Genomic DNA, 27,115 nt, shown 5'->3' on the forward strand with positions numbered 1-27,115 from the left:
TAGAATAAGAAAGACGGTCAAACATGCTATCCACTGCTAGTGGAAAGCCAGGACTCTCCACTGAGCCTAGACTTCAGCATTCCAGGCTGGTGTTTGTATTGTCTTCTGATAATTACAGTATTATGAAGTATTATGAAGACTCAGCCAGAATATATGGATACAGGTAAATGGTAGTATGGAAACAAATGGTCTTGGTATCCCAAGAACAACACAGTAGTAAAAACCAGCTATGTCCTAATAAATGGAACTATATGTCCATGCATAAAATGGAACTATCTAGTGTGGTAGTAAGAACGCCCCCATAGGCTTATGTATTCGAATGCTTAGTCAGCAGGTACTGGGACTGTTAGATTAGGTGGGATGGCCTTGGAGGACGTGTGCAGGTAGAGGTGGGTGGCTTTTAGGTTTCACAAGCCTACACCAACCCTAGTGTCTCTATCTTCCTCTCCTGGCCTAAGGGTCAGGGTATATGCAGCCCTCAGCTACTGCCCCAGTGACATACGTACTTCTATGCTCCCACCATGCTCCCCCCCCCATGTTCCCCCCCATGCTCCCGCCCCCCATGCTCCCCGTCATGCTGAAAACGACTAAAGCCTCTGAAACTATAAACAAGGCCCCGATTAAGCTGCCTTGGCCACGGCATCTCTTCTTTCACAACAGAGCAGTACTAATGTATTTAGCTATTCTCTTTTAAACCTAATTTTACATTTTGTTTTATTTAGTTAAAAAGTTGGGTCCTTCACTATCTCTGAGGTTTCCTCAGAGTCATCTGCATTCTATAGAAACTGATGAGCGATCCAAAACAAGAAATGGGTGCCTTGCATATCACATGGCAACCTTACTCCCATCCCCAATCTAGTACAAAGGCTAGAATTAATTAGGATGGCAACTACCCTGATTTGCTAGTCAGGGTAGAATTCGGCAGGACGTAGAACCTTCCTTCACTACTGAAAATGAGGGGAAACCCAGGTGAGCAATGGCTAAGCACATTGGTCACTCTACAATCACTTCCCAGAGTCCGCAAATCAACAGTAGCTAGAGCTCTACCATTAATTAAGTTTAGTCTTTTATCAATAAATAATTTTTGTGTGTGATTTCATCGCTATCACCATTCATCTAATGCACAAAATCAAAATGAGGATAAATATGAACTGCAGTAGGTACACACAGAACTCTGGGAAACACAAAGGCATCGAAGAAGTGGCTAGCAGAGAGGGAAGTACAAAGTTCAAAGTTCAGGTTCATGCACAGTTAGGAAAACATATAGACTTGTTTTACAGATATGTCCCATGACCTACTGAGTACTATTACTGGCAATATTATTTTGATAACAGTTTTTTTTTTTTTGAAGGCTTCAAAACACTTGTTCCTTTTAAAACAATGGTAACAAGCGCTTGGTTTAATGTTGCTCCCACTTACTTCATTATGGACTATAGTAAGTCACTATAATTCCTAAAGCTTCAGTCTCAACTGTAAGGCAACAGGTGCTCCCACAAAACTCCTGGTAGGAGCAAACAAGAAAAACAAGGGACAATCCCTATGTAAACTGCTAAATGCAATGCATCTGCTAATAGGACTTGATTTTTGCCTGTAAAACTGCCGTTCCAATATTCTTACCTTACCTTAAATACTTCTCACACCTTTCTCATTCTGAAAACACTCAGGTCTATTCAACTGCACTCTTTTTCTAGACAGGGTTTCTCTGTATAACCCTGACTGTCCTGGAGCTCGCTCTGTAGACGCGGCTGGCCTGGAGTCCATGCTACAAAATGCCACCTAAACTTTGTGTCTACTTCTCATTTACAGAAACTGGCGAGTTCTTGTGTCATGCCATCATTATGAGAATTAATCCATGATATGTCAAGTGTGTTGCACATGTCTGACAAGCTGACTTCAGCTAGACTTTCCTCACTATCAGTCTGTTTGCTACCCTTAAGCTTTGAGGTTTGTACAAGAGACTGGCATCATATGCCTATCCACAAAGTCCCTTATGACATGAAATAACAGTAACCACTAGAAAGTAAGTCACTGACTCAAATGAGAGCCAGCAACAGCCCTTGGAGTAGCAGCAACACTCTTTGTACAACTGAGGCAAGGGTCCCAGCCAAGCCCCACTTGATAGCAAAGCACAGGGGTAGGGAGCCCACAGCCTTAATCCACAACCCCATTCTCAGCAACAAATCTGGCTTGGCTTCACAAAAAATATAATTTGTAAGTAACTAAAGAGGCATAGCTCATCTTCAATGGAAATTAGTACTACTCTATTTTGAGCTCTTGTACGCCTCAGTAAGACAATCAAGGCAATCTTCCTGCCTCAGTCTGTTAGGAGCTTGGATTACACGTCTGTATATTCATTGGTTTCTGTAAAATGCAAACGACCAAGCCTAGTAACAATATATACTCAACACTCACACCCCTGTAATCTTTCCTATGTCTAATACTTCATACTAAAAGTTTAAACATCACTATATTTTATACCATATAACTATAAAAACTTGAAAGCTACTTTCTAGACCTCAGTGAAATCCCACAGTAGTGAAAGCTTGACCAACTCCTCTAACGCAACGTCCTAAAAGATGGTGCGTCTTCCTTATGGCCCAGAGGACGATGCTGCCAAACCCTCTAAAGTGCTGTCTGTGGTCCACTCTGCTGTCCTCACTGCTTTACCGAGTCAGACAGACAGACAGGAAGGCAGGCAGGCGGCAAACAACAAAAAATAACTATATTCAGTACTGGGTTCTGAATCATCTTGTTCTAACTTGCTCACCCCAGAAAAATCTATTCCTCCTCTTCTGGCTTACTTTCCTAAGCCACAATCCACACTCCATATTATATACAAGGGAAGAGGTTTGGAGTGTTCTCCATTCAAATGTGTCATTTGTTTTGTTTGGTTTTTGTTTTGTTTTTCAAGACAGAGTTTCTCTGTATAGCAGAGCTCAGGTTGTCCTGGACATGCATTTGTAGACCAGGCTGGCTTTGAACTCACAAACACCCACCTGCCTCTGCTTCCCAGAGTTCTGGGATTAAAGGCATGTGCCACCAAGCTCGGCTTTTTTGTGTGTTTGTTTGTTTTGTTTTTAAAGATTTATTTATAATGAATAGTGTTTTGTCTGCATGTACACCTGCATGCCAGAGGAGGGCACCAGATCTCTCTATAGATGGCTGTGAGCCACCATGTGGTTGCTGGGAACTGAACTCAGGACCTCTGGAAGAGCAGACAGTGCTCTTATCCTTTGAGCCATCTCTCCAACCCCTCAAAGGTGTAATTTTATATGAGAATTTGTTATATTAAAGGGAAGGGCATGGGGAGGAACAGCGTGAACGTACCCAGCCATCTCTGAATTAATTCAGCGTAAAAGTGGAATGTCTGGAGCTAGGTACCCACATCTTACTGACAGTACTGTTTTGATCCTGTGTGCCAACCAGTCAATAACTGAATGTCATGCGCATTAAGACGATAAGGACTAGAACCATGTACACTTTGTATACTACGTTATATGCAGTCCAATCATTTTCTACAAGAGAGCCAGACGATCATTCATATATAAATACATACACACAGAGACAGACAGACAGACAGACATACATACATTTCCCACAGAACATTAGATTCTAGACTACAGGGCAACCTAACTGCCTGTGTATTAATAATTCTAAATCCAGGCAAGTAATCCATTGAGTATCCCATGAACCCATACCCACTAAAGTGAACAGGCTAATTTTTAGATGAAGTCTGTTTTAAGGAGGAAAATAACTTCACTTTTGAACTTTAGTTTTCTTTCCTAGAAAAATAAGAGAAAGCTAAGCAGTGGTGGTACATGCCTTTAATTACAGCATAGGCTGGCTCTCTGAGTTCATGGCCAGCCTTGACTAGAGTAGGTTCCAGGACAGCCAAGAAAAAAACAAGAAGAAAAAAAATCCAAAGGCCAGGGGCAAAAATATAAACATTCCAAACTGTAAAATGTTGGCAAAATACAACGTGAAAAAGTATGGTAGGCATGTCCTACAGAAACAACTGTTTGGATATATTTAGTCTTTGAATATATAAAGACTAAAGAATAAAGTTTCTTTTTTTTTTCTTTTAAGAATAAAGTTTCTAATTACTGGTTTTGTGGTGATTTTAAATGCTTGTTCATTGTGAGCAATGGCTGTAGCAGCTCAAAGTTTTTTGGCTTTTTGTGTTTCTGTGAGAGTTTTGGAGACAAGGTCTCATGTATTCCCAAATTAGACTTAGATGTGTAAGGTTTGGCTTGGTTACAAGCCAAGCTGGGCTTGCACACAACAACAACAGCAGGAACACACACACACACACACACACACACACACACACACACACACACACACACATTAAATAACTCTTCAAGCCCAGCACTGTGACACTTGCCTGTTCTCAGAAGTCAGTAGGATGACAGCTAGTGCATATTAGTCCAGCCTGTATTACGTAACAGAAGTCTGTCTCAAAAAGCAGCAGCAGCAACTGGGTCACTATGTAAATTATAATGGTCATAACACTGGAATGACCAGGTTTGGGGTTCCACACTGCAGCTTTAGATTTCAAGCTCACTCACACCCAGCTATTAATCCATTGTCTCTATACTGAGACTACTCTGCTCTGCCTCTCAGACCTCTTATTGTAGCTCCAGCAGTCACTGCCTCCTCCAGGTCTCCTATCCCAGCACACTGGTTTGGTTTGGTTTGATTTTTTTTTTAATGCCTAGAAAATAATATACAAACTAAACACCTTTAATGTGTAAGAGAAATGTCTAACAGCCTAAGGAAACAGTGCTCATGTCAAGTCTAGTTTGAGCAAATAATGAATACAAATTCTATAACAGCCTAGCAATATAGAAAATTATGTAATACAACATGAAAATGACTTAGGGAAATTCTAACAATGACAACATGAAAAATAAATACTCAAGCTAGAGAGATGGCTCAGAAGTTAAGAGTACTGCCTGGTCTTCCAAAGGTCCTGAGTTCAATTCCCAGCATGACGGTTCACAGCCATCTATAATGGTATCTGATGTCCTCTTCTAGAGTGCAGGTATACAGGCACGCAGAATACTATATACATAATAAATAAACCTTTTAATAAATAAATAAATACCCCAGCACTTGGGAGGCAGAGGCAGGTGGATTTCTGTGAGTTTGAGGCCAGCCTGGTCTACAAATTGAGTTGAAGAAGAAAGCCAGGGCTCTATTACACAGAAATACCTTGTCTCAGAAATTCAAATAAATAAATCATCATCATCATCATCATCATCATCATCCACATATTATCATTTGTAGTGGTAAAAATAAGTCCATATGCTTACATTAAAATTACATATAGTTCAAACTAGGGTTACAGTAGCTCGATGACCCAGTGATTACTTACATGTATGAGATCCTATTCCAGAACCACAAAAAATAAAAAGGAAAAAAATAAAAAGCACACTTTGCATACATAGGCCATGAGTAGTTACACACACACATCTACAGGAACAAGGCATGGTACTGACCACTCACCAGGCTGTAGCAGGAGGGACCAACTGGGTTACAATGTAAGATGCTGTCTCAATCCATACATACATACAATGGATGGTAAGATTAATTCAACCTGGTCGTTTTGGTTTTCTGTTAACTAAAACTTCCTGCTTAATTTTAGAAGAAACTCAGAAACATCCTCCTGCTTCAAACAGCAGGAATCCAGACAAGAGATCAAGTCAACAGAAACAAGAGAAATTTCTAGTCTTATGTTTAGTTTTATGATAACAAAGTCAACATCATGGTAATATAATGTGTAAATAAAATAAAAACAAGTAATAAACCCTGTGCTTGAAAAAGGAACATTTCACCAGACGTGGTGGCACACGCCTTTAATCCCAGCACTCAAGAGGCAGAGGCAGGTGGATCTCAGTGAGTTCAAGGCCAGCCTGGTCTACAAAGTGAGTCTGGGACAGCCAAGGCTACACATAGAGAAACTCTGTCTCGGGGAAAAAAAAAGAAATAAAAGGAACATTTAATAATTTAGCCAAAAATATTAATAAGCATTCTTCAACAAATAAACATTAATGTAGATAATGGGGTGGGAAGTGGGGAATAAAAAAGAAAGCAAGCACATGTCATATGCCTAAGATAACTTTTATAAAAGGTAAATAAGTATCTATGTAGTTAGCACTCATAACTAAAACAACAAATGGCAATATAGATATTTCTCATCCAAAAAATACTTAGAATATGCAAGTGTGTTTTGCTCTCTAATCAATGGAAAAGTTCTGAGTTAAGTAACGAACACTGAGTATTAGACAGACCTGGCCATCTGGGCTGTCACCTGCTTAACCTTTCAAATTCCAAAGCAAACCACAAACCTGACCTTCAGAAAAAGAAAACTCTTAATAGGCTGGACATATATACTGATGCCTCTTTAGGTCACAGCAGGTAGAAGTACTTGCCACCAAGTATCTATCAACCCAGGTTCTATCTTGGGGAGATTTGCAGGGTGGAATAAAAAACCAACATCCATAATTTGTCCCATGACTTCCACAAGAGTGCAATGTCCTGCACCAGTATGCACTCATACACACATACACACACACACACACACACACACACACACACACACACACACACACTAAAAGACCTTAATGTTTCTGTATTACTTTCAGCACAGAAAACTGGCTTTAACAGTACAAAATCGCTTAATGCTGTCTAAATCAGGCAGTTCTCTAATTTCATGAACCCCTGCATTTTCTGTTAGCAATCAGGCATTTCCATAGGCCTGCCCTCAGGGAACTAGTGACAGCAGGATAATTCATCACTAGCTGCCACGATGCGACACATTTCCACTGTTGACACAAGTCTGAGTCTCCTATCCTCCCTGTGCACACGCATTATATCCCTTATACAAAGGCAGTGCCTCCTCTCCCTGCTCTTTCCCTTCCACCTGTGCTCAGAGGCAGCCTCTGGATACCCGCACCAATTAGCCCCAGCCCACCCCCACCCTATGAGGTCTGTTGGGTGTTGTGACTTTGTGGAGTCCACCCCTTAAACTGTAACATTGCCTTTGACCTCCCCCAATCCCTCAGGCCTTTCTTGACCTGTCTAGTTAATCACTGCAGGCCAAATGCTCCCTGCTCAAATTGCCAACTGCCCTACACATGATCCTTCCATCGCCATGGACCATGTCCCTCTAATCTCTAATGGTCCCTCTCCTACATCACTCAGTGGATTCCTCCCCACTGCTTTCCTCACAATCTTTTCCACCCACTTCTACTGCCAGCACATTCTGCTGGGTAAACCTCATGATTTAACATCCCCAGGACTTTAAAAGCACTAGGCCATCCTTCTATTCACTGCATCCCCTTCAAAGAGCTATCTTCTCTACTCATTGGTTTTCAGTTTGAAATTAAAGAGGAAATTCGTTTTGTTTTCCAGACAAGGTTTCTCTATGTAGCCCTAGCTATCCTGGAACTCACTCTGTAGACCAGACTGGCCTTAAACCATGAGATCCACCTGCCTCTGCCTCCCAAGTGCTGGGATGAAAGGCGTGCACTACCATCACTAAGGCGCCATTAGGAGACGTTTTAATATACTTTTAACAGAGGCTTGGTGGAGTGTTGGATTATGGATGAAAAAGAGTTAGTTACATGAGGAAGCTGCTGGAACATGGGAGGAGTTTGTACTTTTTCCCTTACAATCAGTACAAAACTCTAGCACTTTTCTCCTTTAAGGATCTTTTTTCTAATCTTTATCTTTAGCCTAGCTTTACTTCCTTGGTTTCTGCTTTCTTGAATTTTCTTGGTATTTTGCATTTGTGTGTATCTTATTTGTTTCACTTTATTTCATTAAGACTTTAGGGAGGGAAAATTCACAGAGACCCAGCTCTCCCTTGAGTGGTCCTTCTTTGTAAGCACTAGTCATCCTGCCAATTCTGTGCATTGGGGCTTGCTTCCTGCAAGTATTTTCCTGTAAATAATTTCCCTCTCCTCCCCACTGTGGTTTGATATGAAGAAACATGAGAATGGAATTAGGGGTGCTTGGATTTGCATCCTCTCATTTGATGACTGTCCTTCGACAGCTTATTTTACTTTTCTGGGCCTCTATTTCTTTACTGAATGGTGGTGATAACAGAATCTATTGTTGACTGTTGTGAGATTTTAAGTTAAGTGTCAATAAATGTGAGCCAGTTTGTTTTTAGAGATGTGTAAGGTTTTTGTCATTTACTTCCTTCTCTTGAAGTAGCAATATCTTGTGTATACAGTCAGTCACACCCTAAGGCCAAGAAAATATTTTAAAGCCACAAAGTAAAAATTACCTATTGTTCAAGCTGCTCAGCGGTGGAATGCACACCCCATCCCTTGTGAGGTCCAGTACTGAAGAGGGGCTGCTGAACGATATCACACACAATGGACAAAGTACCATCGTACCTTTACTGAGGATTTACAAATCCCACTATTTTTCTCCACCCTTCCCCCATGAATCCCAGTGCTTGGACAGCTCCAACTGTCCAAACTTGAATTCTGATGTCACCTCTTTATGAAGCACTCTGGCAACTGCTTGTAGTCTTTCCTCTGAGAACCCAGTGCAGTGAATACTCCTCTATGGATTTTGTGGTTTCTACCTCCACTTCAAAAAGGTGGGCACTCTAATATCTCTGATGTATAACAGCCCAAGAAACACAGCATGTATTCAATAACTGTTTTTTGTTTTTGTTGTTCTATGATTTCTGAGATAAGGTTTCTCTGTGTGATAGCCCTGGCTGTCCTGGAACTCTTTGTACACCACCAGATCGGCCTACAAATCAGAGATCCACCAGACTCTGCTGAGATTAAAGGCATGTGCCACCACACCCAGCTTTGCTTTATGAATGTATTTCCAAGAGTAAAACAAGAAACATCACAGAAAATACAGTAAGGAATTTTATGTCTATGCTTCTGAAAAATAGGCTAGAAATCCCAAAGAAACACAAGGGGATATTAAATCTGGTTAGCTGCATTTTCTATCAACTAACTCAACAACCAGTAAATCATTGAGGAGTTATGCTGTCATCTAACTAGTACTATTCTTCAAACTTTCAGTAGAATATAGGTAATGGAAAAGTACAGTGATTACTTACATCACTGAATCAGATTTAACCAAAACACTCAAGGCTAAGTTGTTTGGAGAGGGTCATTTTGTTTGCTGTTGTTTGATGATTTGGGGGGGGGGGGGGGGGACAGGATTTCTTTGTGTAGCCTTGGTTGTCCTGGACTTGCTTTAAAGACCAAGCTGGCCTCGAACTCATATCAATCCACCTGCCTCTGCCTTCCCAAGTGCTGTTTTGTTGCTTTTCTATATATATATATAAAATATTAAGGATAACATTTGGAACTCTGTGAGTTCAAAACTAGCCTAGTGTACATAACAACTTCCAGGACAACCAGTGTAATACAATAAAGACACAGTAGCTGAAAAAAGATATTAGTGTCTTAAGGCTTTGAGTACATAAATGCAAGAACTAATAAAATATGTCAGCCTCATGAGAATGGCACAAGAATGAAGCACCACTTGGGAAGCAAGTTTATGATTTTTATTAAGAGCACTGCACACTGTCATAGCCTTTAGCCAATGTTTCACTTCCAGGAATCTTTAATAAGTCATTTGTAACAGCCATTCAAAAGCAAATAAGCGAATACACAGTAACTGGGAAATGTCAAACACACTATAACACTAGATTCACTAGATCATCATATAGCCACTAAAAATATTTCAAACATCTTTTAACACAGTAATTGCTTGTGATAATATTGACAAGGAATAATAGGCTGAACACTGAATATACACAACATAGTTTCACTTGTTAGCAAACAAAAAACACCAAAATATCAGCATTGGTCATACTTGGGATACAAAGTAAGTACTTTGGACACAATCCCTTTCTAGCCTCACTTGCCCTATGCGTAATCAATCTGATCCCAAAGACTCACAGATGGATTCTCTGGCAGCCATACTCCTGAAGAAAAATTCTTGAGCACCAGTTATTGCAAAACATGAGTCTTCCTATACTCAAGGAGGCAGCTGTGTTCTAAACCCAGTTTTGTCACCCCCTCACTCCCCAGTCTAGCTATCGCCTACCTAGAAGATCCTTACTTAGAGCTGTTAGAATGTAGACCTACTGGCCTTGAACTCAGAGCTATCCTTCTGCTTTTGCCTGCTCCCTAGAACTGGGATTGCACGGACATCCCAACATGCTCAGCTTAACTTCACATTAAAAAATATCCAAGAATTTCCCAAACCTATTTCTCCATTCTACTTCCATAAGCAGTACTCTCCACTATCACTGCATCTTTCCAATAAATAAAAATGGAAAGCTAAATCCTCCTAATTACAAAGCCCTGCTCAAAACTTCAAGGCATCCAATAAAATTCCCTTTCTCCTTTATTCTCCATAGAGCTCTTGCCAAGCAATTGTTCCACTTCCCATCATCCCGCCCTGCTGTCCACGCTCACTCTGACTTCCACAGCTGAGGTCTTAACTCTTAACCCCGTCAATAATCCTGCATGCTGCCAGCTTGGCACCCTCTCCAATCCCCTATCCAAGTCTAAATTCCTCTACATTGCCTTAAAAAAAAAAGTAGTGATTCCAAATTTCTCTGCAAAGCATTTAAGACCCTCCACAACTGACTTTTCAATACTCCCGACTCTGTCACTTTATTCTTAAATTCTATTCATCTCTATCTTTATTGTCTATCTTTTCCAAGTCTCTAAATGTGTTCATTCTGCTGTTAACTCTTACTAGAATGCTTTGGGTTTGTTCTCTTCTGTTTTTTGAGCCAAGTTCTCATTCCATCGCCTCAATTAAATGATCTTTTTGGCTCAGCATCTCATAATGCTGGGTTACATATATGAGCCACTACATCACTTCTTAATATACAAACTAGTTGAGCATTCTTTGCTGCCCATGCTTCCCCTGCCCAGTCCCAGCCTGAACTTCCACTCACTGATCACTCCCTAACCCCAGGATAGGTACTACAGAGGTTCTCTACATTATGGTAGTCATTTTTCCCATGAATTTATCATTTCTGAATATATTATACATCTCAAAATGGAATGCCTTATTTATACAATGTGGCTTAACCACAGTGTTCTGTCAATTTAGAAAAATGCCGCTGAAGCACTATGATGAAACTGAGACAAATACTAGAGGTTCCTAGTCCCAGGAACAAAGATACTACTCTGCTGGCAGCTCAATCTGCAGAGCTTTTCTTCAGCTGTGTTTGCTGCTTTCTGGAGAGCTGCTTCCTACTACTCTGCAGGACAGAGAGGTCAGACCTTGAGGAAGAGCGGTAGCCCACATTTTCTGCCTTTAAAGGATTAATGATATGGCCTAGTTTGGTGCTAACCTTGGGAACTGTCAGCGTTTGGAAGGCCCTCTGGGTGTTCCATGTGTACCCAATAGGGTTCTGGAGAGTTCTTTCAAATTGCTTGTGGTGGGTGAATGGGTGTGGAACAAACCGCACCTGATGAGCAGCTGCATGGATGTTGCGCTTCTCACTGATAATCACATTTGGCAAATTCTTGTCTTTTCTTGGAGAACTTTTGGGAGCTTTAGTAAGAAAATGGCGTCTTTTCTTGGCACTGGGCTTCAGGCCCATACCAACCCACTCACCCCATCCAGGCAATGTCAGGTCCAAGTCCTTTGGGTTATTTGCCTCTATTGCTTCCCTTTTCTCTTTTAAAAACTCTCTTATGACATCATCCCCAGCAAAAGCTTCCTTTATCATATGCTTATTGTCTGTCTCTACTTCATCTTCCAACTCTTCTATCGCGGGCATTGCCAAAGACTTCACAGAAGGAGATGTAGTAGTTAGGAGGTTCTGTAGGTCAATCATTTGTTCCTTCCTCCTCTTCCTTCCAGAGGCATCAGGCCTGCTATGTGAGCTCCTCCCCTTCCACTCTCCTTTCAGCAGAGGTCCTGAAAGCTCCTTTATTTGATAATGTCCCTCTTTGCCCAACTCTCCTTTTTCCAGAGCACAGGCTCTCTCCAGCCTTTGAGGCACCACAGAATCCTCTGAGGCAGGTTCCTCTCTCTGAATATGGAGAACAGTTTCCACTGAACTCATCTGGTGGATCGCAGGTTGATGGTTTTCCTTGTTGGGTTTCTGAAACAATACCCTGGAATTAGGTAATGGCTCTTGGCTATTAGAGTCTTCTGTTTCTTGGCCATCCATTGGCTTAGCATTATTGGGATCAACCCTTTCTTGAAAGGATCTTTCTTTCAACAGAAGTTCTTCTGCCACTCGTCTTTCATCTCCCTCACTTTCATAAGACCTACGGTCCACCTGTTCAGGTAGCTGTTCAGGACTGGTACTGATCTCACCTCCTTCGGAATTGCTGTTGCAACTCCTGAGCATCCAGGGATTTAGACCAGCTGCATTCAACTGTAGGTTGTTCATTCCATCAGAGACTGGGGTTACCCCCTCTTCTGTGCATCCCTCCTCGTCCTCGCTCTCTTTAACTATCTGGAGTTTCTGTGTCAGTTCTCTGTTCTTAGCCAGTTGCTCTTGCATAGCTTGACGAGACTCCAGGTCATATTTGGCCATAATTGCCTTTGACTTTGCCCATTTACCATTGCCCTGGTGCTTAAGGCTCATCCGCTCCATCACTCTGGCCTTTTCCATCTTTTCCAGTTCTTGCAATGCAGCACTTGGGCAGTCCTTCCACAGTTGCTCAAACTCTTTTAAGGCTTTCTTGGCCTTTCCCTTCTTTATAATTTTGTGATACTTTTTACTTTTGATTCTCTTCTCTCTTCGAGCTCTGGCCTCATAGTAGGACTGCAGAGCTCGTGCCCTCTGAAGCTCTGCTCGGCGTGTCTTGACTTCTTCCAGGCTCATGGCTTTGATGGAAGCTTTTTCCACCGGAGTCAATAAAGGGTCTGTTACTGGTTGCTTGTTCTTATGAAGGAGGTTAAAAACTTCTTGCTCCAGAGGGGTTCTTGCTTTCCAGCCAGTGAACACATGTTCAATGGGAGCAACAACTGGTAGCTCCTTCTCTATGGGAAAAACCAGCTGCTCTGCTTGCCGGTTCTTCAAAACAACAGGCTCCCACTTAGAGAGCATTTGTGAGGTTTTGCTGAATGCTGCTTCCCTGATGATCCCGTCAGCCTCTTCTTTGTTAAGTGGTATCGCAAGAGTCTTTGACTTGACTCTAAGCAGTTGTTTTTTCACAGCAGCCGATGAAGATACTGCGGTAGCAGACCCAAGCAAATCTGAAAGGGCAAGCTTTTCACCTGATCCTTCAGAAGTGACACTGAACTCTGACACCATCAGACTAGCCTCAGATCTCTCTGCCAATTTCCACCTACTCTTTCCACCAAGGGAACAGATTGCTTCCCGAAGCTTGTGACATTTTCTTTCTCCATCACTGTCCCCCTCATCTTCACTTGTACTCACTGGGTAGTTGTTTGACAAATCCACTAGTTCTTCCTGCTGGCTCAAAGCCAGAAGGCCTTCGACATTCCTGGTCACGTTCATGGTAGCAGCCTGCTTTCTCTCACATGAAGAAGCATCTGGTCTCATCTTTGGCTTCATCTACTTATTGCCCACTGTCTCTGATATAGATGTTTTCTGAGAATCTTATTTATTGAGATGTCTAAAGAAGAAAAGACCCATATAAATACCCCAGTAATTTCCATGTAGTCAACACATAAAATTTACAAGCCAGCCAGGGTGTTGACATACAAAGCCAGCCTAGGCTTATACTTAAGTCTCAGTCCCTGTGTCTGTCTGTCTCTCTCTCTCTTACATATACATACATATATACATATATGTGGATACCTGAACTTTTTGACACAAGTAACAAAAAAAAAATCTCAAGCCTAAGAAAAAGAAAGGCAAGGTGATGAGAAAGAACCATGATGAAAAAGAAGACTTTATGGCAAGAGATCAGACAAGAAACTAAGTCCAATGGGAAGGCCAAATGGTTGTGAAAAATGCTATATCACCTGGACTAGAAGCATCGTGGCAAACAAGTCAAGACAAGCTTCTCAATACACTTCGTGTATACAACAAGTGAGAAGACCACCCCCGTCTTCACTTGTTATACCCCAGGAAACTTCTAATTCATCCAAGAACTACTTTCTGAGTTGATTCACTGACTGAAATCCATGCAGGTTCATAACTGGATCTGTCTGTCCAGCCTCTGCTCCATGCCTCCCCAATGGATACACTCTAACCTCCTTAGTCCCCAGCACCTGAACCTCAACGTTGGCTGCTGATACGCTCTTCCAAAACTTCTCTACCCCAACATCTACTGTGAGCACCTTCCTTCAACGCCCATTTACTTCAAACACCCCTCTAGACTTACTCTATATTTTTGGCTGAGCCCGCTCCTGACTATTCTGACCAAACAGGAGCTCCTTGCCCACTGTACATCCCACTTGCCCTCTATCACTCCTTTTATTACCTTCACTGAGCTTGAGAAACTTAGAGGTCACTTTCAATCAACTCCCCCTTTAAGAGGCACTTTATATAAGTTTGTTAACCTACCAGATTCAGAATGTTTGTTCCTATGTAATATAAAAACAGCGACAGGAGAATAAGAAAAACAATAGAGAAAACAGGAAAAAGCAAAATAAAACAGAGGAGCAAGGCAAAGAGACAAGGAAAGTGGCAAGCACACAGCTGGGTCCCCCTAAACTACTATCTGTCTGCTTCCTTGGCCCACTTAACTCTAGGGTAAAAACGTAAAATGCCATGTTACAAAAACTGAAATTGAAAGCTAAGAAACAGGCTCAGTGTTGACTGCCTGTAATCCCAGCACTGGGAGACTGAGACAGGAGATTTTAAGATCAAGGCCAGCATGGGTTTACATTAGGGAAAAAACAAAAAACAAAAAGAAACCTGCCCCCACCCACCAAAAGAACTTTTTTTTTTTTTTAGAAAGGAGATAAAAGTCTGAGAAATAAGCAACTGGCTCCAACTTACATACCAAGTTTTATAAACACGGATGGCAATGGTGCCTCTTCCACCCAGCAATTCAAAGTAGCACTCAGGAGGCTAAAACATAAGGATCTCAAGTTCAAGGCCAACCTGAGGCTCACAGCAAGTTCAAAGCAAGCTTGGAATAAACAGTGAGACCCTGTTTCAAAAAAAGAAAAAAGAAATGCCACCTGAATTAGTATCATATGACATAAGCCTTATTATAAGTAGTAAAAGTAGATGCCTGTAATCTGAATGAGAATGTCATAATGTCATCCTGTTTGCAATGTGCTACACATAGAAATTTAATTTTCCCAAGAAAATTAAAGCACAAGTCTAAAATAACTGCTAACTAAAATTGAACAAAATCATGGGATGGGGTCAGTGAGATGGCTAAGCCAGTAAAGGCTTGCCACTGAAGCCTGGCGAGCTGAGCTCAGTCCCTAGAACCCACATAAAGGCGAGAGAAGCAACTCCAACCTGACCCCTGATCTTCATTTGTGTCTTGTGGCATTCACACAGGTGCACTCTCAGGGGCTCGCATGCACACGCGCACACATAATCATATACACACACAATATTAATATTTTAAATAATAGAACAAAATCTAGTTCATGCTCCTCAATTTATGATTTTTATTTACATATAATATCTCAAACTCCACTAAAGCAAGTTTCCTAACACATAAGACACTTTCCTACGTTGTGACTGCATACAGAAGCTAATGGGACTTCAAGAGACAAGCCAAAGCCAGGAAGTGGTGGCTCACACCTTCAATCCCAGCACTTGGGAAGCAGAGGCAAGAGGAACTCTTAAGTTTGAGGCCGCTTGGTCTACAGTGCAAGGTCCAGGACAGCCTGACTACAGAGATACTGTCTTGAAAAAGAGATGGTGGGGTTAAAAAAAACAAGCAATAAAAAACAAAAACTTTTGCATTCTCTAAAAACAAACGGGCTCAAGTTTACTGATAACTTAACTTACAGCACTTAACTTAAAATCTCACAACAGTCAACAATAGCATCTATTATCACCACCATTCAGTAAAGAAACCAAGGCCCAGAGAAGTTAAATAAGCTGTCGAAGGACAGTCATCAAATAAGAGGATTCAAACCCAAGCAACCCTAATTCCAGTTTCACGTTTCTTTAAATCAAACCACAATGGGAGGAAAGGGGCGCCTCACTTTACAGGAAAATCCTCACAGGAAGCAAACATTAATGCCCAGAATTGTCAAAGTGACTACTACTTAAAAAGATAGATGGCTCAGCAGAAAAGAGCACTGCCTGCTCTTCCAGAGGTCCTGAGTTCAATTCCCAGCAACCACATGATGGCTCACAGTCCCCTCTATACTGGAATCTGATGCCTTCTTCTGGCAGACAAGCGCATATGCAGATAAAGCACTCATAGATAAAATAAAGAAAATCTTTTTTTTTTTAAGCAGGGCATGGTGGCTCACACCTGTAATCCCAGCACTTGGGAGGCAGAGGCAGGCAGATGTCTGTGAGTTCGAGGCCAGCCAGGTCTACAAAGTGAGTCCAGGACAGTCAGGACTATAAGGGAAACCCTGTCTCACGGGGGTTGGGGGAATTGGGAGGGGATAGAAACAGGCCTAGAGAGAATGGCTCAGTGGTTAGTTAAGAGCACTGTCTGCTCTTCCGATGGTCCTGAGTTCAATTCCCAGCAACCACACGGTGGCTCACAGCCATCTATGCTGAAATCTGATACCCTCTTCTGGCATGCAGGCATACATGTAAATAGAATACACATACATATATAAATAAAATCTTTTTAAAAAAGAAGAAACACTCAAGGGAAAGAGTGTTTCTTTGCGAATTTTCCCTACAGTCTTTTGTGAAATAACTAAGATATACACAAATGCAAAATAACAAGAACATTCTGAAAACTAGAAACAAAGAAAGTAAAGCTAGGCTAATTAAGATAAAGTTTAGAAAAAAGAGCCTTAAAGGAAAAGTATTTGCTAGAGTTTTGTACTGATTATAGGGGCAAAAGCACCAACTCCTCCCATGTCCCAGCAATTTCAAGTAAGCAACCCTTTTACTCACACACCCTCCCCATCAAGCCTCCCTTCATCAACAGGAGCTGGGTGGTGGTGGTACAGGCCTTTAATCCCAGCACTTAGGAGGCAGAGGAAGGAGGGGGCTGTGAGCTGGAGCAAGACCAGGCTGGAGGGCAGCCAGGACTACAGAAAGAGGCCACGCCTCCAAACAAGCAAGCCAACCCTGTAGGCACTTCCTATCTACACGTCTCCATTTCTTCACCTCTAGCTTGACTCATCATACCATACTGGCAAGGGTCAACCAAGGACTTCTCACAGGAGCACACTCCATCCACGGTAATTACTGCCTCCCCTGCAGGGACTACTTCTGGCTATCTGCTCACTGTCCCGACATGGTTAATCCTGATGGTCAACTGGATGAATAAATGCCTAGATTAGTAAAGCACACCTCTGGTCAAGGGAGAGGGTCTGTGAAGGCATTTCCAGAGACAATGAGACAGGGTCCTAGCCTAATCAAGGTACTACCTCCTTGATGGATTCACAGCATAGCATCACTGGGAGGTGGAGTCTTTGGAGGAAGCCTATCTTATGGGGATATTCTCAGGGTTTTATCTTGCCTATATTCCGCTTTCTCTACACCCAGCCACCTTGATAGGAAATGCTCATTCAACAAGCCCTCCCCCACTAAAACAGAATGACATCTTGGAAACTATGAGCCAAAAGAAATCTTTCCTGACTTCTTTGATCAAATATTTTTACCACTCTTTCTATCTCTTGTGCAAACTCTGCCTCTTCTACTCAGTACCTACACAGGCCTCTTTCTGCTCTTATTCTGTGACCCTCGGTAGGCAGCCTGCCATTCACTTGGTTTCAGATACTACAAGATAAGGCCCCAAAAATGGCACACGTCCACTCTACTTCTGAACAGTAAACCAGTACACCAAGGAGAAGGCAATGCCCATGGAACACTTCTAAACCTAGAACCATGTTCTCCCACATCCAAAACCTAGTTCTCTTCCAATGAGCCTAGCTCAGAGAATAAGAGTGCACACAATGGCCTCCAGGTGCCTGAGTCTGAAACAGTACCTTCTCCTCTCAGTTCATGTATTTAGCACCACACCATGACAGCTTTACAGCTAACAACTCCACTCTCCTGAAATTTCTGTTCTCATATTAGCCTCTTTAAAGGCTCAGCTAAACTAACATATGAAAAAAGTGACTATTAATATGGAATCTTCAAAGCAAAGACTTTGTCAAGCTCATCATTGCATTTATTCTATTCAGTATGCACAGGATGGTAATTTGCATACAGCTGATACCCAATATATGTATTTTAATTAATTGATTACACTGCCTTCATAAATGCTTGACTAAAATATATAGTTAACAGTTCCTCAAAATGAGCATGGTTTTTCTTGCTTCCTAAGAACTGAAAGTTGTTTGTTTAGTTTTTGGTTTTTTGAGACAGGGTCTTACTATGTGGTTCTGTATATCCTGAAACTATGTGGCTGGCCTCGAACTCAAAAGACCTGCCTGTCTCTGCCTCTTAAGTGCTGGGATGAAACGTGTGTGCCACCAAATCCAGCTCAGAGCTGAAATTTTACTGTTAAATTACTCAGTAAAATGTAAACTATGATGAATACTTTTGAAAATTACGATGTTAAGCCAGGAGTAGTGGCACACGCCTTTGATCCCAGCACTCTGGAGGTAGAAGAAGGCAGATCGCTGTGCGTTCGAGGCCAGCCTGGTCTACAAAGTGACTCAAAGACAGCCAAGGATACATAGAGAAACCCTGTCTTAAAAAGAAAAGAAAAGAAAAAAAAAAGAAAAGAAGAAAATGACGATGTTACCTATCAAAAATTAGAAAAGCTTATCATTTTAGGCCTAGTTTGGGGGAGAGGTGGGTTTCTAAGTCACACCTTCAAATCCACAGCTCATATAAAAGATTCTTGCTCTAAACTATGCCATCAGGAGAAAATCCAAGTGCTACAAAAATATTTAAACTTTAAATACCCTAAAGGCAGACAGAATGAATGCTTGGAAATATTCCCTATCTCACTCAAGATATCTTGCAATGCGAGCTGGAATGACAATCTGGTGGGAAGCAGATACTGAAATAAAAATAATTATAGTTGCTCAAAAAAAGTACTGACGATCTTGTTCTATGTACATTCAATTACAGTCTCAGAACACAAAATTAAAAATCTAGGAAAATCTCACATGTTTTTAAAAAGCTGCTCCCTAGATTTCCGACACTCACTCACCTTTATTGCATGTAACATAGCTTTGCAATCACCCATTTATCTACAAGATCATTTACTTGGAATTTTAATTCCTGCCTGAGGGTATGGGAACACATCAATTCTTTCCTGTTGTATTCCCCAGCACCTGACAAGGTGTCTGACATGATAGAAATGAGAAGAATTAACTAAATCAGGAATAAGCTAGTGGTATCCCCCCGTCCTTCAATTTGCCCTTCTTTCTTTGCTTTCTTCAAGGAGGACAACTTGAACTCACAGAATACTTGTGCTTTAAGTCACCTGGCCCAAATGTCCCACAGATCCAGTAACTGGGCTACCGACACAAGCTGACCCCCTCCTATGGCCAACAAACTGCAATCAAGGCATTTTATGACAGAACAATCAGAAGAGCTTAAGAAAATACAATTAGGCCGGGTGCTGTGGTGCACGCCTTTAATCCCAGCACTAAGGGAGGCAAAGGCAGGTGGATCTCTGTAAGTTCGAGGCCAGCCTAGTCTACCAATCAAGTGCAGGATAGCCAAGGCTACAAAGAGAAACCCTGTCTCAGGAAAAAGAAAAGAAAATAGAGAAAGAAAATACAATCAGCCCTCAAGTCTCCATATGAGGAATGCAAAGGAAGATACCAGAAAACACAAAAACAAAGTCTGTGAAACTGACTCTCAAGTTAAGCTTCTCGTAGGCTTTTCAGGGCAACTCTGCAGCACCCTTCAGCAACTCTCAGACACCAACGTGGACATACAAAAGAGGCTACAACAAACAGGAAAAACACCATCAAACTACAGCTCTGTGGTGACCCAAAGCCAAAATGGAAACTATTCGAGCAGCAAATAAAAGGCTGTGTGCTACTGAAGGCATCTGATCTAAGTGTTCCGGACTCAGACAGGCCCTCCTGGGGCTCCGGCTTCTCCTACTAGCAGATCCGGGGTAAATTCATTGCGCCCACAATGCTGGTTCTCTCTCTGTAAAGAGGAGAATTTGCACTCGTCCTCGTGGACTAACAACGTAAACATAGCTAGCTATGCATTAAGTTCTTGGTGTGTGGCATTTAATAAAAGCTCAATGAACGTCAGCCCCCGGCATTCTGGTCAGTTATCACCAAGCCCGCCCCTCTCTCGTTTCTATGATTCTCAAAATCGTCCTGCCCTTCCTATTATGGAGGGGGGCTCTACGTACAAGAGTTCGGAGTGCCTGTTCTAGAACCAGAATGGACAATGCAGTTGGACCTTCGTCTGTGAAATCCCTTCGCCGGATCACACCTGACTCCCCACCTCCGTTGCGGGGGGTGGGGGGCGCTGCTGGTGTGTGCATCTCATGACTGACCCGTGTGAAACTAAAACGCACTTAGGGGAGGGCAAACCAGAGGTTCCCCCAACACCAGTCCCACCGCCGCCCCGCACACGCAGTTTCTGCCCCCCACGCTCGCAGCAAGCCCCAGCCTGGGTTTCGGGGAACCGCTGGAGGCTGGTTCCTCCCACGGACGCCGCGCGGTCGCGTGGAGCGGGACGACCCCACCCCCGCGCCCGCAGCGGAGGCCGCGATGCATCCTTCCTCCCGCGCCCCGAACCGGCGGTTTCCCCGAACCCGCGAGGACATCCTCCCCGCCCCCCAACTCACTCCTCACCCTCCACCAACCCCCCCCCTTCCTCGACCTCCCCCACCCCACCCCGAGCCACGGGCCAGCACCCTACGGCCCAGGCGTCCCCTCAGGCCCCAACGGGGCCGCATGCACGCCGAGGAGGGGGAGGCCTCGCCGCCATCCCGCGACCCTGGTCTCTCCACAACGGGCGCTGCGCACACTCACCGCCGTTCCCGCGGGCTGCGACCCACGCAGGCCTGGCTGCTCCCGGGAGCGGTTCCCGCCCAGCGCCACCTCCTCAGGACCCTGACGTAGCTACCGGGGACGACCGCCCGCCCGCCGCCGGCTCAGCCTCCCACTCCGCCGCCGCCGCCGCCTCCTCCTCCTCCACGTCCCAGCCAGCGGCCGCGGCCACAACCGCAGCCACGCTCCCCGGGCGCCGGCTGAGCAGCGTCTGTTGAGCCGCAGTCCCGGACGCGCAACCCAGGCCGGCGCTCGTTGCATATGCAAATAGACCTCCGCCCATTGGCCCGCGGGCGGTGGCGCGTGTAGGGCTGGGCCTATCAGGTACCGGCCGGGAGAGCGCGGCGCTGGCGGGAGGGGCGGGGCAAGGTTACTATGGGTCAGTCTGCGGAGCCGCCGCCGGCTGGACAGGGCTGGGGCCCGCGGAGGGCGGGAATGGAGCCCTTGGGGAGGGGAGCGGCGGGACCGACCGGCTGCAACCCCTGCTGCAGAGGGGAGCGGGGCTGGTGGGAAGCGCGCGGGAGGAGGAGAGGCGTCGAGGGTTACCCCCGCAGAGAGCTGCAAAACCCGCTTTCGCTGCCGTGATACATAAATCTCAATGTACATGGAGAAATAGCTGCCTTGTTCTTTTTTTCACTCCTCTTTGGATTCGTTATACTAGTTTGAACATGAATTTCTAGCAAATCTTGCAAGAGGGTTAATAATAATAATAATAATAATAATAATAATAATAATAATAATAATAATATAATAATAATAATAAATAAAGTTTGGAAACGTCTGTGGAGGGAAAAGGCTCAAAAGCTGAAAGTACGCCCTGTATTATTTCTCTTGCAAGGCCTTCATTTAATGCAGCGTGTATCCCGTTTACTCTTAAATCTTCGCTTACCCCAAGTTTCGTGTTTTCAAAGGATGAAAGTTTACTCAAAATTATTGTTTATGAACGAGATATGTGTCTTTAGTTTGCCACTGTATAGCTTCTTGGACACTACACCAGGGTATAGGCATTTATTCTACGATTGCCTCCCCCTATTCAGACACACACACATTGCAAAACACAACTGACTAAAACAGCCGCTACAGTGTAATATTACAAAGAAGGCTGTTCATAGTTGGTTTTCCCCCCTTTTAGCCCAACGTATTATTTAGCTGGTCTGTGAACTTTAAGTAGGTGAAAGGTTGAGTTGCTATGCTAGCCTCAAGCGAAACTTCCCAGGACAATCTAAAAAAAAAAGTCTGGAAGCTGCCAGGACTTGAACTAGGTGGAGCCCTGTGCATTCTACAAAGAGAGCTCACTCAATCGCCGTGGGCCCCTGGCCAGTAAAGAACAGGTCCTATTTGACACAAGAAACCTGTTCCTACTAGGAATGCAACATTTCTCTGGTTCTTAATCTCTCCAATGAAAACCCTGCCAATAAGTAGAACGCAGCATTTGTGCTCTACAGAGGGATATATATCTTAGAAGTGGATGTTCCAGAGCCAAAATCTCTAGAAATACTAGGCAACTTCCAGTCCAGGAAAACTAATACTGAACCCTTCTCCCACACTAATAAACATAAAACACAGGTATAGGGGTCCAGGGACACCTTTCTTCATTATCTCTTTATAGATTAGACAATATGTTACGGACACATGTTTACTTTTAACAGAAAATACTCTTGAAATTCAGATGCTAAACTCAAACGCTGTTTGCTGTTCAACACTAGACAAACAGAAATTACTGTATTTCTACTCACTAGGCTTCCTTGTATGGTTGTTCTGTTTCCTGTGGGAGAGAGGGAGCCATGAACTCTGTGTACCTCAGAGAGGCTTGAATTGTTCTACGTAGGGCAAAGTGGCCTAGAATTTACAGTGGTGCCAGGTGATTCCAGGCTCACAGGTGTGAGCCACTGATAGACTTTGCTTGTGTAGTATTAGGGACTTACACTCCAAGAAATCTTCCTGCCTTGCCCCTAGGCTTACTCGTTCTTGTTCTTGTCCTTGTCATCTTAAAAACAGCAGGGAGTGATGACACACACCTTTAATCTCCGTATTTGGGAGACGGAGGCAGGTAGGTCTCTGAATTTCAGGTCGCCCTAGTGTACGTAGCAAAGTCCAAGCCAGCCAGAAGACCTTTTTTGAAATCCTGTATCAAAATGAAATTAAAAAACAAAACAAAGGTTATCAAGATGGCTCACAGTGTAAAGGTGCTTACTGCCAAGCCTGGTAACCTGAGTTAGATCCCTGACCCCACTTGGTGAAAGAAGAAAATTGACTCTTAAAAGCTGTCTTTGACCTCCCCCAAAGCACCATGGGATGCATGTATACATACACAAAATATAAGTATAATAAAGAAAAAAGAAAAGCAAAAACACAACTGGGCGTAGTGATCCCAGCACTAGAGACATTGAGGCAAGAGAGCTGCCATGACAGTGACACCATCGTGGGCTGCACAGTGAGCTGCAGGCAGCTTAAACTCCTGAGTGAAACTCGGCCTCAGAACAGCAGACCACAACAACGACAAGAACGGCACATGCACATTTGCTTTTCTCTTAGAAAGGTTTTCAGTATATGGTCAGAGCTTTGAGGGATATCTAATTTTTATTGCACTTTCCTTCTTTTTTGACCGTGTTAAGGGTCAACTAAATGAAACCATAAATAGGAGCGACACCGACCCTTTTGACATTTTGATGTTTCCAGCTTACAGGGACATAAACGTGTGATGGTCTGTTTCCTAGAAAGGGTCATAGAAAGAGTCTGGGACTGTACCACAGAAACTCCATTTTCTTTTATGATATAACAGCAGGACCAGCTGATATTTAGTCTTTTAACAAGAATGTTTTTGGTGCTTCGATTCCAGTGGGCCGGCGGGTGTGAACATAGCTGTTTGAATTAAGAAGGCTCTGACTCCAAGGAGCAGAGAAATCAACAGAAAGCAACTTCAAAATATCACGTACAGGGGAGGAGGGCTCCCCCTTCCTGAGGACTAAGGGAGGGGAGGGGGGATGAGGAAGGGATTGCAGGAGGGGAGGGGGGTGGGGGGGGGGAAGGACCGGGAGGAGATGAAGAAGGGAGCTATAATAGGGATGTAAATCGAACAAATTAAAATTTTAAAAAGGTAAAAAAGTACGTCTCTTAACAGCCTGGCATGGCAGCACAAGCCTTTAATCCCACACTTGGGAGGCAGAGGCAGGTGTATCTCTTTGAGTTCAAGGCCACCCTGGTCTACATAGCAAGCTCCAGGACAGCCAGTAGCAAGACTCTCTGTCTCAAAAAAAAAAAAAAAAAAAAAAAAAAAAAAAAGAAAGAAAGAAAGAAAAAAAAAGAAAAAGAAAGAAAGAAAGAAAGAAAAGAAAAAAGAAAGAAATCACTAATTGGCTCACATAAAGATACCTCAAAAGGCAGAGCAACAGCAAAATACAAGCAAACACTTCTAGCACTTAGATTCAGAGGCAGGACCTGCTGTAAGTTCAAGCCAGCTTGCTCCACATACAAGACCATCCTGGGTGGCTTTAATTGTCAGCTTGACACACCCCAGAGTCTTCTGAGAGGAGAATCTCCATCGGGAAACCACCTCTACCTGCGGACATATCTGTGGAGGACTGTCTGGTTGTTAGCTGATGTAGCAGGGTTCAGCCCACTCTGGGCAGCACCAACCCTAGGCAGGTGGTCCTGACCTGCATAAGAAAGCGAGTTGAGCATGAGCCGGTATGTGAGTCAGCTAACTAACATCCATCCTCTTCCATGATTCCGGCTGTGTTTCTTAGATGTTACCTTGGTTGGAGGGAATGCTGTGTGTTATAGCAAGAAGCCCTGCCTTCACCTTCCTGCCTTAACTATCCTCAAGGATGATAGTTTGCTTGTATTTCACCTTGGAGTTGTCCCAGATCCTGTGTGTCACCAGAAGCCTGGACATCTCCTATCTTCTCTGTAACTCCTTAATCTACAGCCTGTTTCATATAAGTAAGGAACCCAGCAATCAGATAGTTACCGGTAAACTCTCCCAAATAGTCGAGTGTCTTATTAAAGATCTTCTGAGATGAGCGTGGTGGTACACACCTGTGGTTCTAGCACTTGGGAGGTGGAAGGAGGGAGAGTACAAGATCAAGGTCAGCCTCAGCCACACTGCAAGTTCGAGGCCAGCCTGATCCGCAAGAGACCCTATCTCAAAAAATCATCTTCTCCAGGATGGATTTGATATATTTGATTAAATAAGAGGTGCATAAATATAACCAATTGACTCTGACTGCCAGTAACTAAATTAGAAATAATAGTTGGCTTAAGGCGAGGAGAGAAGAGAATCCACATAAAAAGGGTCCCAGCTATGAGCATATACAGGGGGAAGAGGTCCCTCTCAGTAAGTCATAGGGGAAGGGAGTAAGGGGAAAATAGGAGGGAGGGACGAATGGGAGGATACAAAGGATGGGATAACAATTGAGATGTAATATGAATAAATTAATAAAATATATAAAAAAATAAAAATAAAAAAATAAATAAAAAGGGTCCCAGATTCACAACTAATGACCAGTTGGTCACTCTACAAAATCATCAGCAACCTAAGATGCATCTGCCCTCCTGTCTCTCATTCTCAGTGGGTAGCTATCACACTCAGAGTTCAAACTAATGGCAGCTCAAGGAATGGTGCTGTCCACATTTAACCTGATGTAGACGCTCCCTCACAGATCAGCTGGAGAAATGTGTCTCCAAGGTGATTTGAGATGTTATCAAGCTTATAATCTAATAAAAACCATTACCCTGGGCTGGGCAATGATGATGCAGCCTTTAATCCCAGCACTCAAGACAGAGGTAGGTGGATCTTTGTGAGTTCGAGGCCAACCTGATCTACAGAGTTCCTGTTCAGTCAGGGGTACAGAGAAACTCTGTCTTGAAAACCCCCCAAAAAAGAGAGAAAAAGAAAGAGAGAGAGAGAAGGAAGGAAGGAAGGGAGGGAGGGAGGGGTATAAGCAAATGAGGGCTGAGGTAGTCACTCAGTAGCATTCTTGCCTTGTGTCCACAAAATTCTGGATCTAATCCCCAACACCACATAAACCAGGTGTGGTAGTTGTAGTGGATGTGTGTTTTTGTTTTGGTCCCAAGTGTGGGACGTGAAACAGACTTGTGTAAGGGTTTGTGGTGTTTTTCAGCTGAAAACAGACTTGTGAGAGAACAGGTGACATTTGTCCACTAGAAGAGGAACCACCTCTTGCAGGGGCATAGTCTTTGCCAACTGATAAACATGCTAGTACAGACTCTAAGAGGATGTGTTTGTGTGTTTGTGTGTGTGTGTGTGTATGTGTGTGTGTATGTATGTATGTATGTATGTATGTATGTATGTATGTATGTATGTGTGTGTATGTGTGTATATCCAAAACAAGAGGTGGGGCTTTTTGGTCTTGGCTCCACTTCACTCCACTTCGAGGTGCTCCTAGAGAGAACTGCTCCAATGGATGCTTCCAGGTTCCAGCTGCAACTCTGGTGGAATTGCTGGTCTTCTGAAATCCTGCTGACTATGCCAGGGGAATCTCTCCCAGGAACTGAGTCCAAAAAGGTCTACTTTTCCTCTTCCCATTAACCTCTTTTCTTTCCTATCTAGGGTAAGTGGGTTGGAAGGGAGTTGTAAGCATTAAAGAACCCCAGATAAAGTAGGTTTGAAAAAAATGCAAAGTCTACAGGTAGTGTTACATCCGATTACCCACCATTCAAGAGATGCGGAAAAATTATCACCAAAAAAAATTATCAAAAGCAAGGATGCTAAGTGAGTTTGAGGCCAGCCTGGGATACAGGAAGCCCTAACCCAGAAAACTATACAAATAACAAACAAGATAATAAACAATCTGCATGTGGTGGCTCACACCAGTAACCCCAGCACTTGAGGCTATGGAGCCAAAGGGTTGCCTCAAGATTCAACCAGGTGACTGTGTGAGAGCCTGTCAAGAAGCAAGACCATTAGCCATAATGAGGGTGCTCACTGGGATGGGACTAAGATAACTGGGAAGAGGGCACAGAAGCAATCTCAGATGTACAGGTCAGGAAAGACAATTCTAAGAGGTAACATTAAAGCCTAGTGAGAACCTGACTGGTATTTATGACAGGAAAACAAAAT

At 43.3% G+C, this 27,115-nt stretch overlaps 2 protein-coding genes across 4 annotated transcripts in view; both read right to left on the reverse strand.

Annotated features, from left to right (window-relative positions):
* ACSL3 (acyl-CoA synthetase long chain family member 3) overlaps positions 1-21,156 on the reverse strand; it is a 48,753-nt gene extending 27,597 nt beyond the window's left edge. The window contains exon 1 of one of the 3 annotated variants that reach the window (XM_084780449.1): positions 21,016-21,156. The gene's annotated coding sequence lies outside the window, so the exon portion shown is untranslated. Of the gene's footprint in view, positions 1-13,411; positions 13,536-14,948; positions 15,067-21,015 lie in introns of those variants that run through there. The other 2 variants (XM_084780450.1, XM_084780451.1) reach the window with 2 other exon arrangements.
* Positions 9,536-15,088, reverse strand: LOC311596720 (U3 small nucleolar RNA-associated protein 14 homolog B-like). Its single transcript, XM_084780448.1, has 2 exons — positions 14,949-15,088; positions 9,536-13,610 (listed from the first exon to the last, which is right to left on the reverse strand). The coding sequence occupies exon 2, from the start codon at positions 13,547-13,549 to the stop codon at positions 11,207-11,209; it is 2,343 nt and encodes a 780-aa protein (XP_084636574.1). The 5' UTR covers positions 13,550-13,610; positions 14,949-15,088; the 3' UTR covers positions 9,536-11,206.
* Positions 21,157-27,115: the final 5,959 nt, after the last annotated feature.

Source organism: Acomys minous (assembly GCF_964271855.1).
Source record: "Acomys minous genome assembly, chromosome: 4".
NCBI classification, from domain to species: Eukaryota; Metazoa; Chordata; class Mammalia; order Rodentia; family Muridae; genus Acomys; species Acomys minous.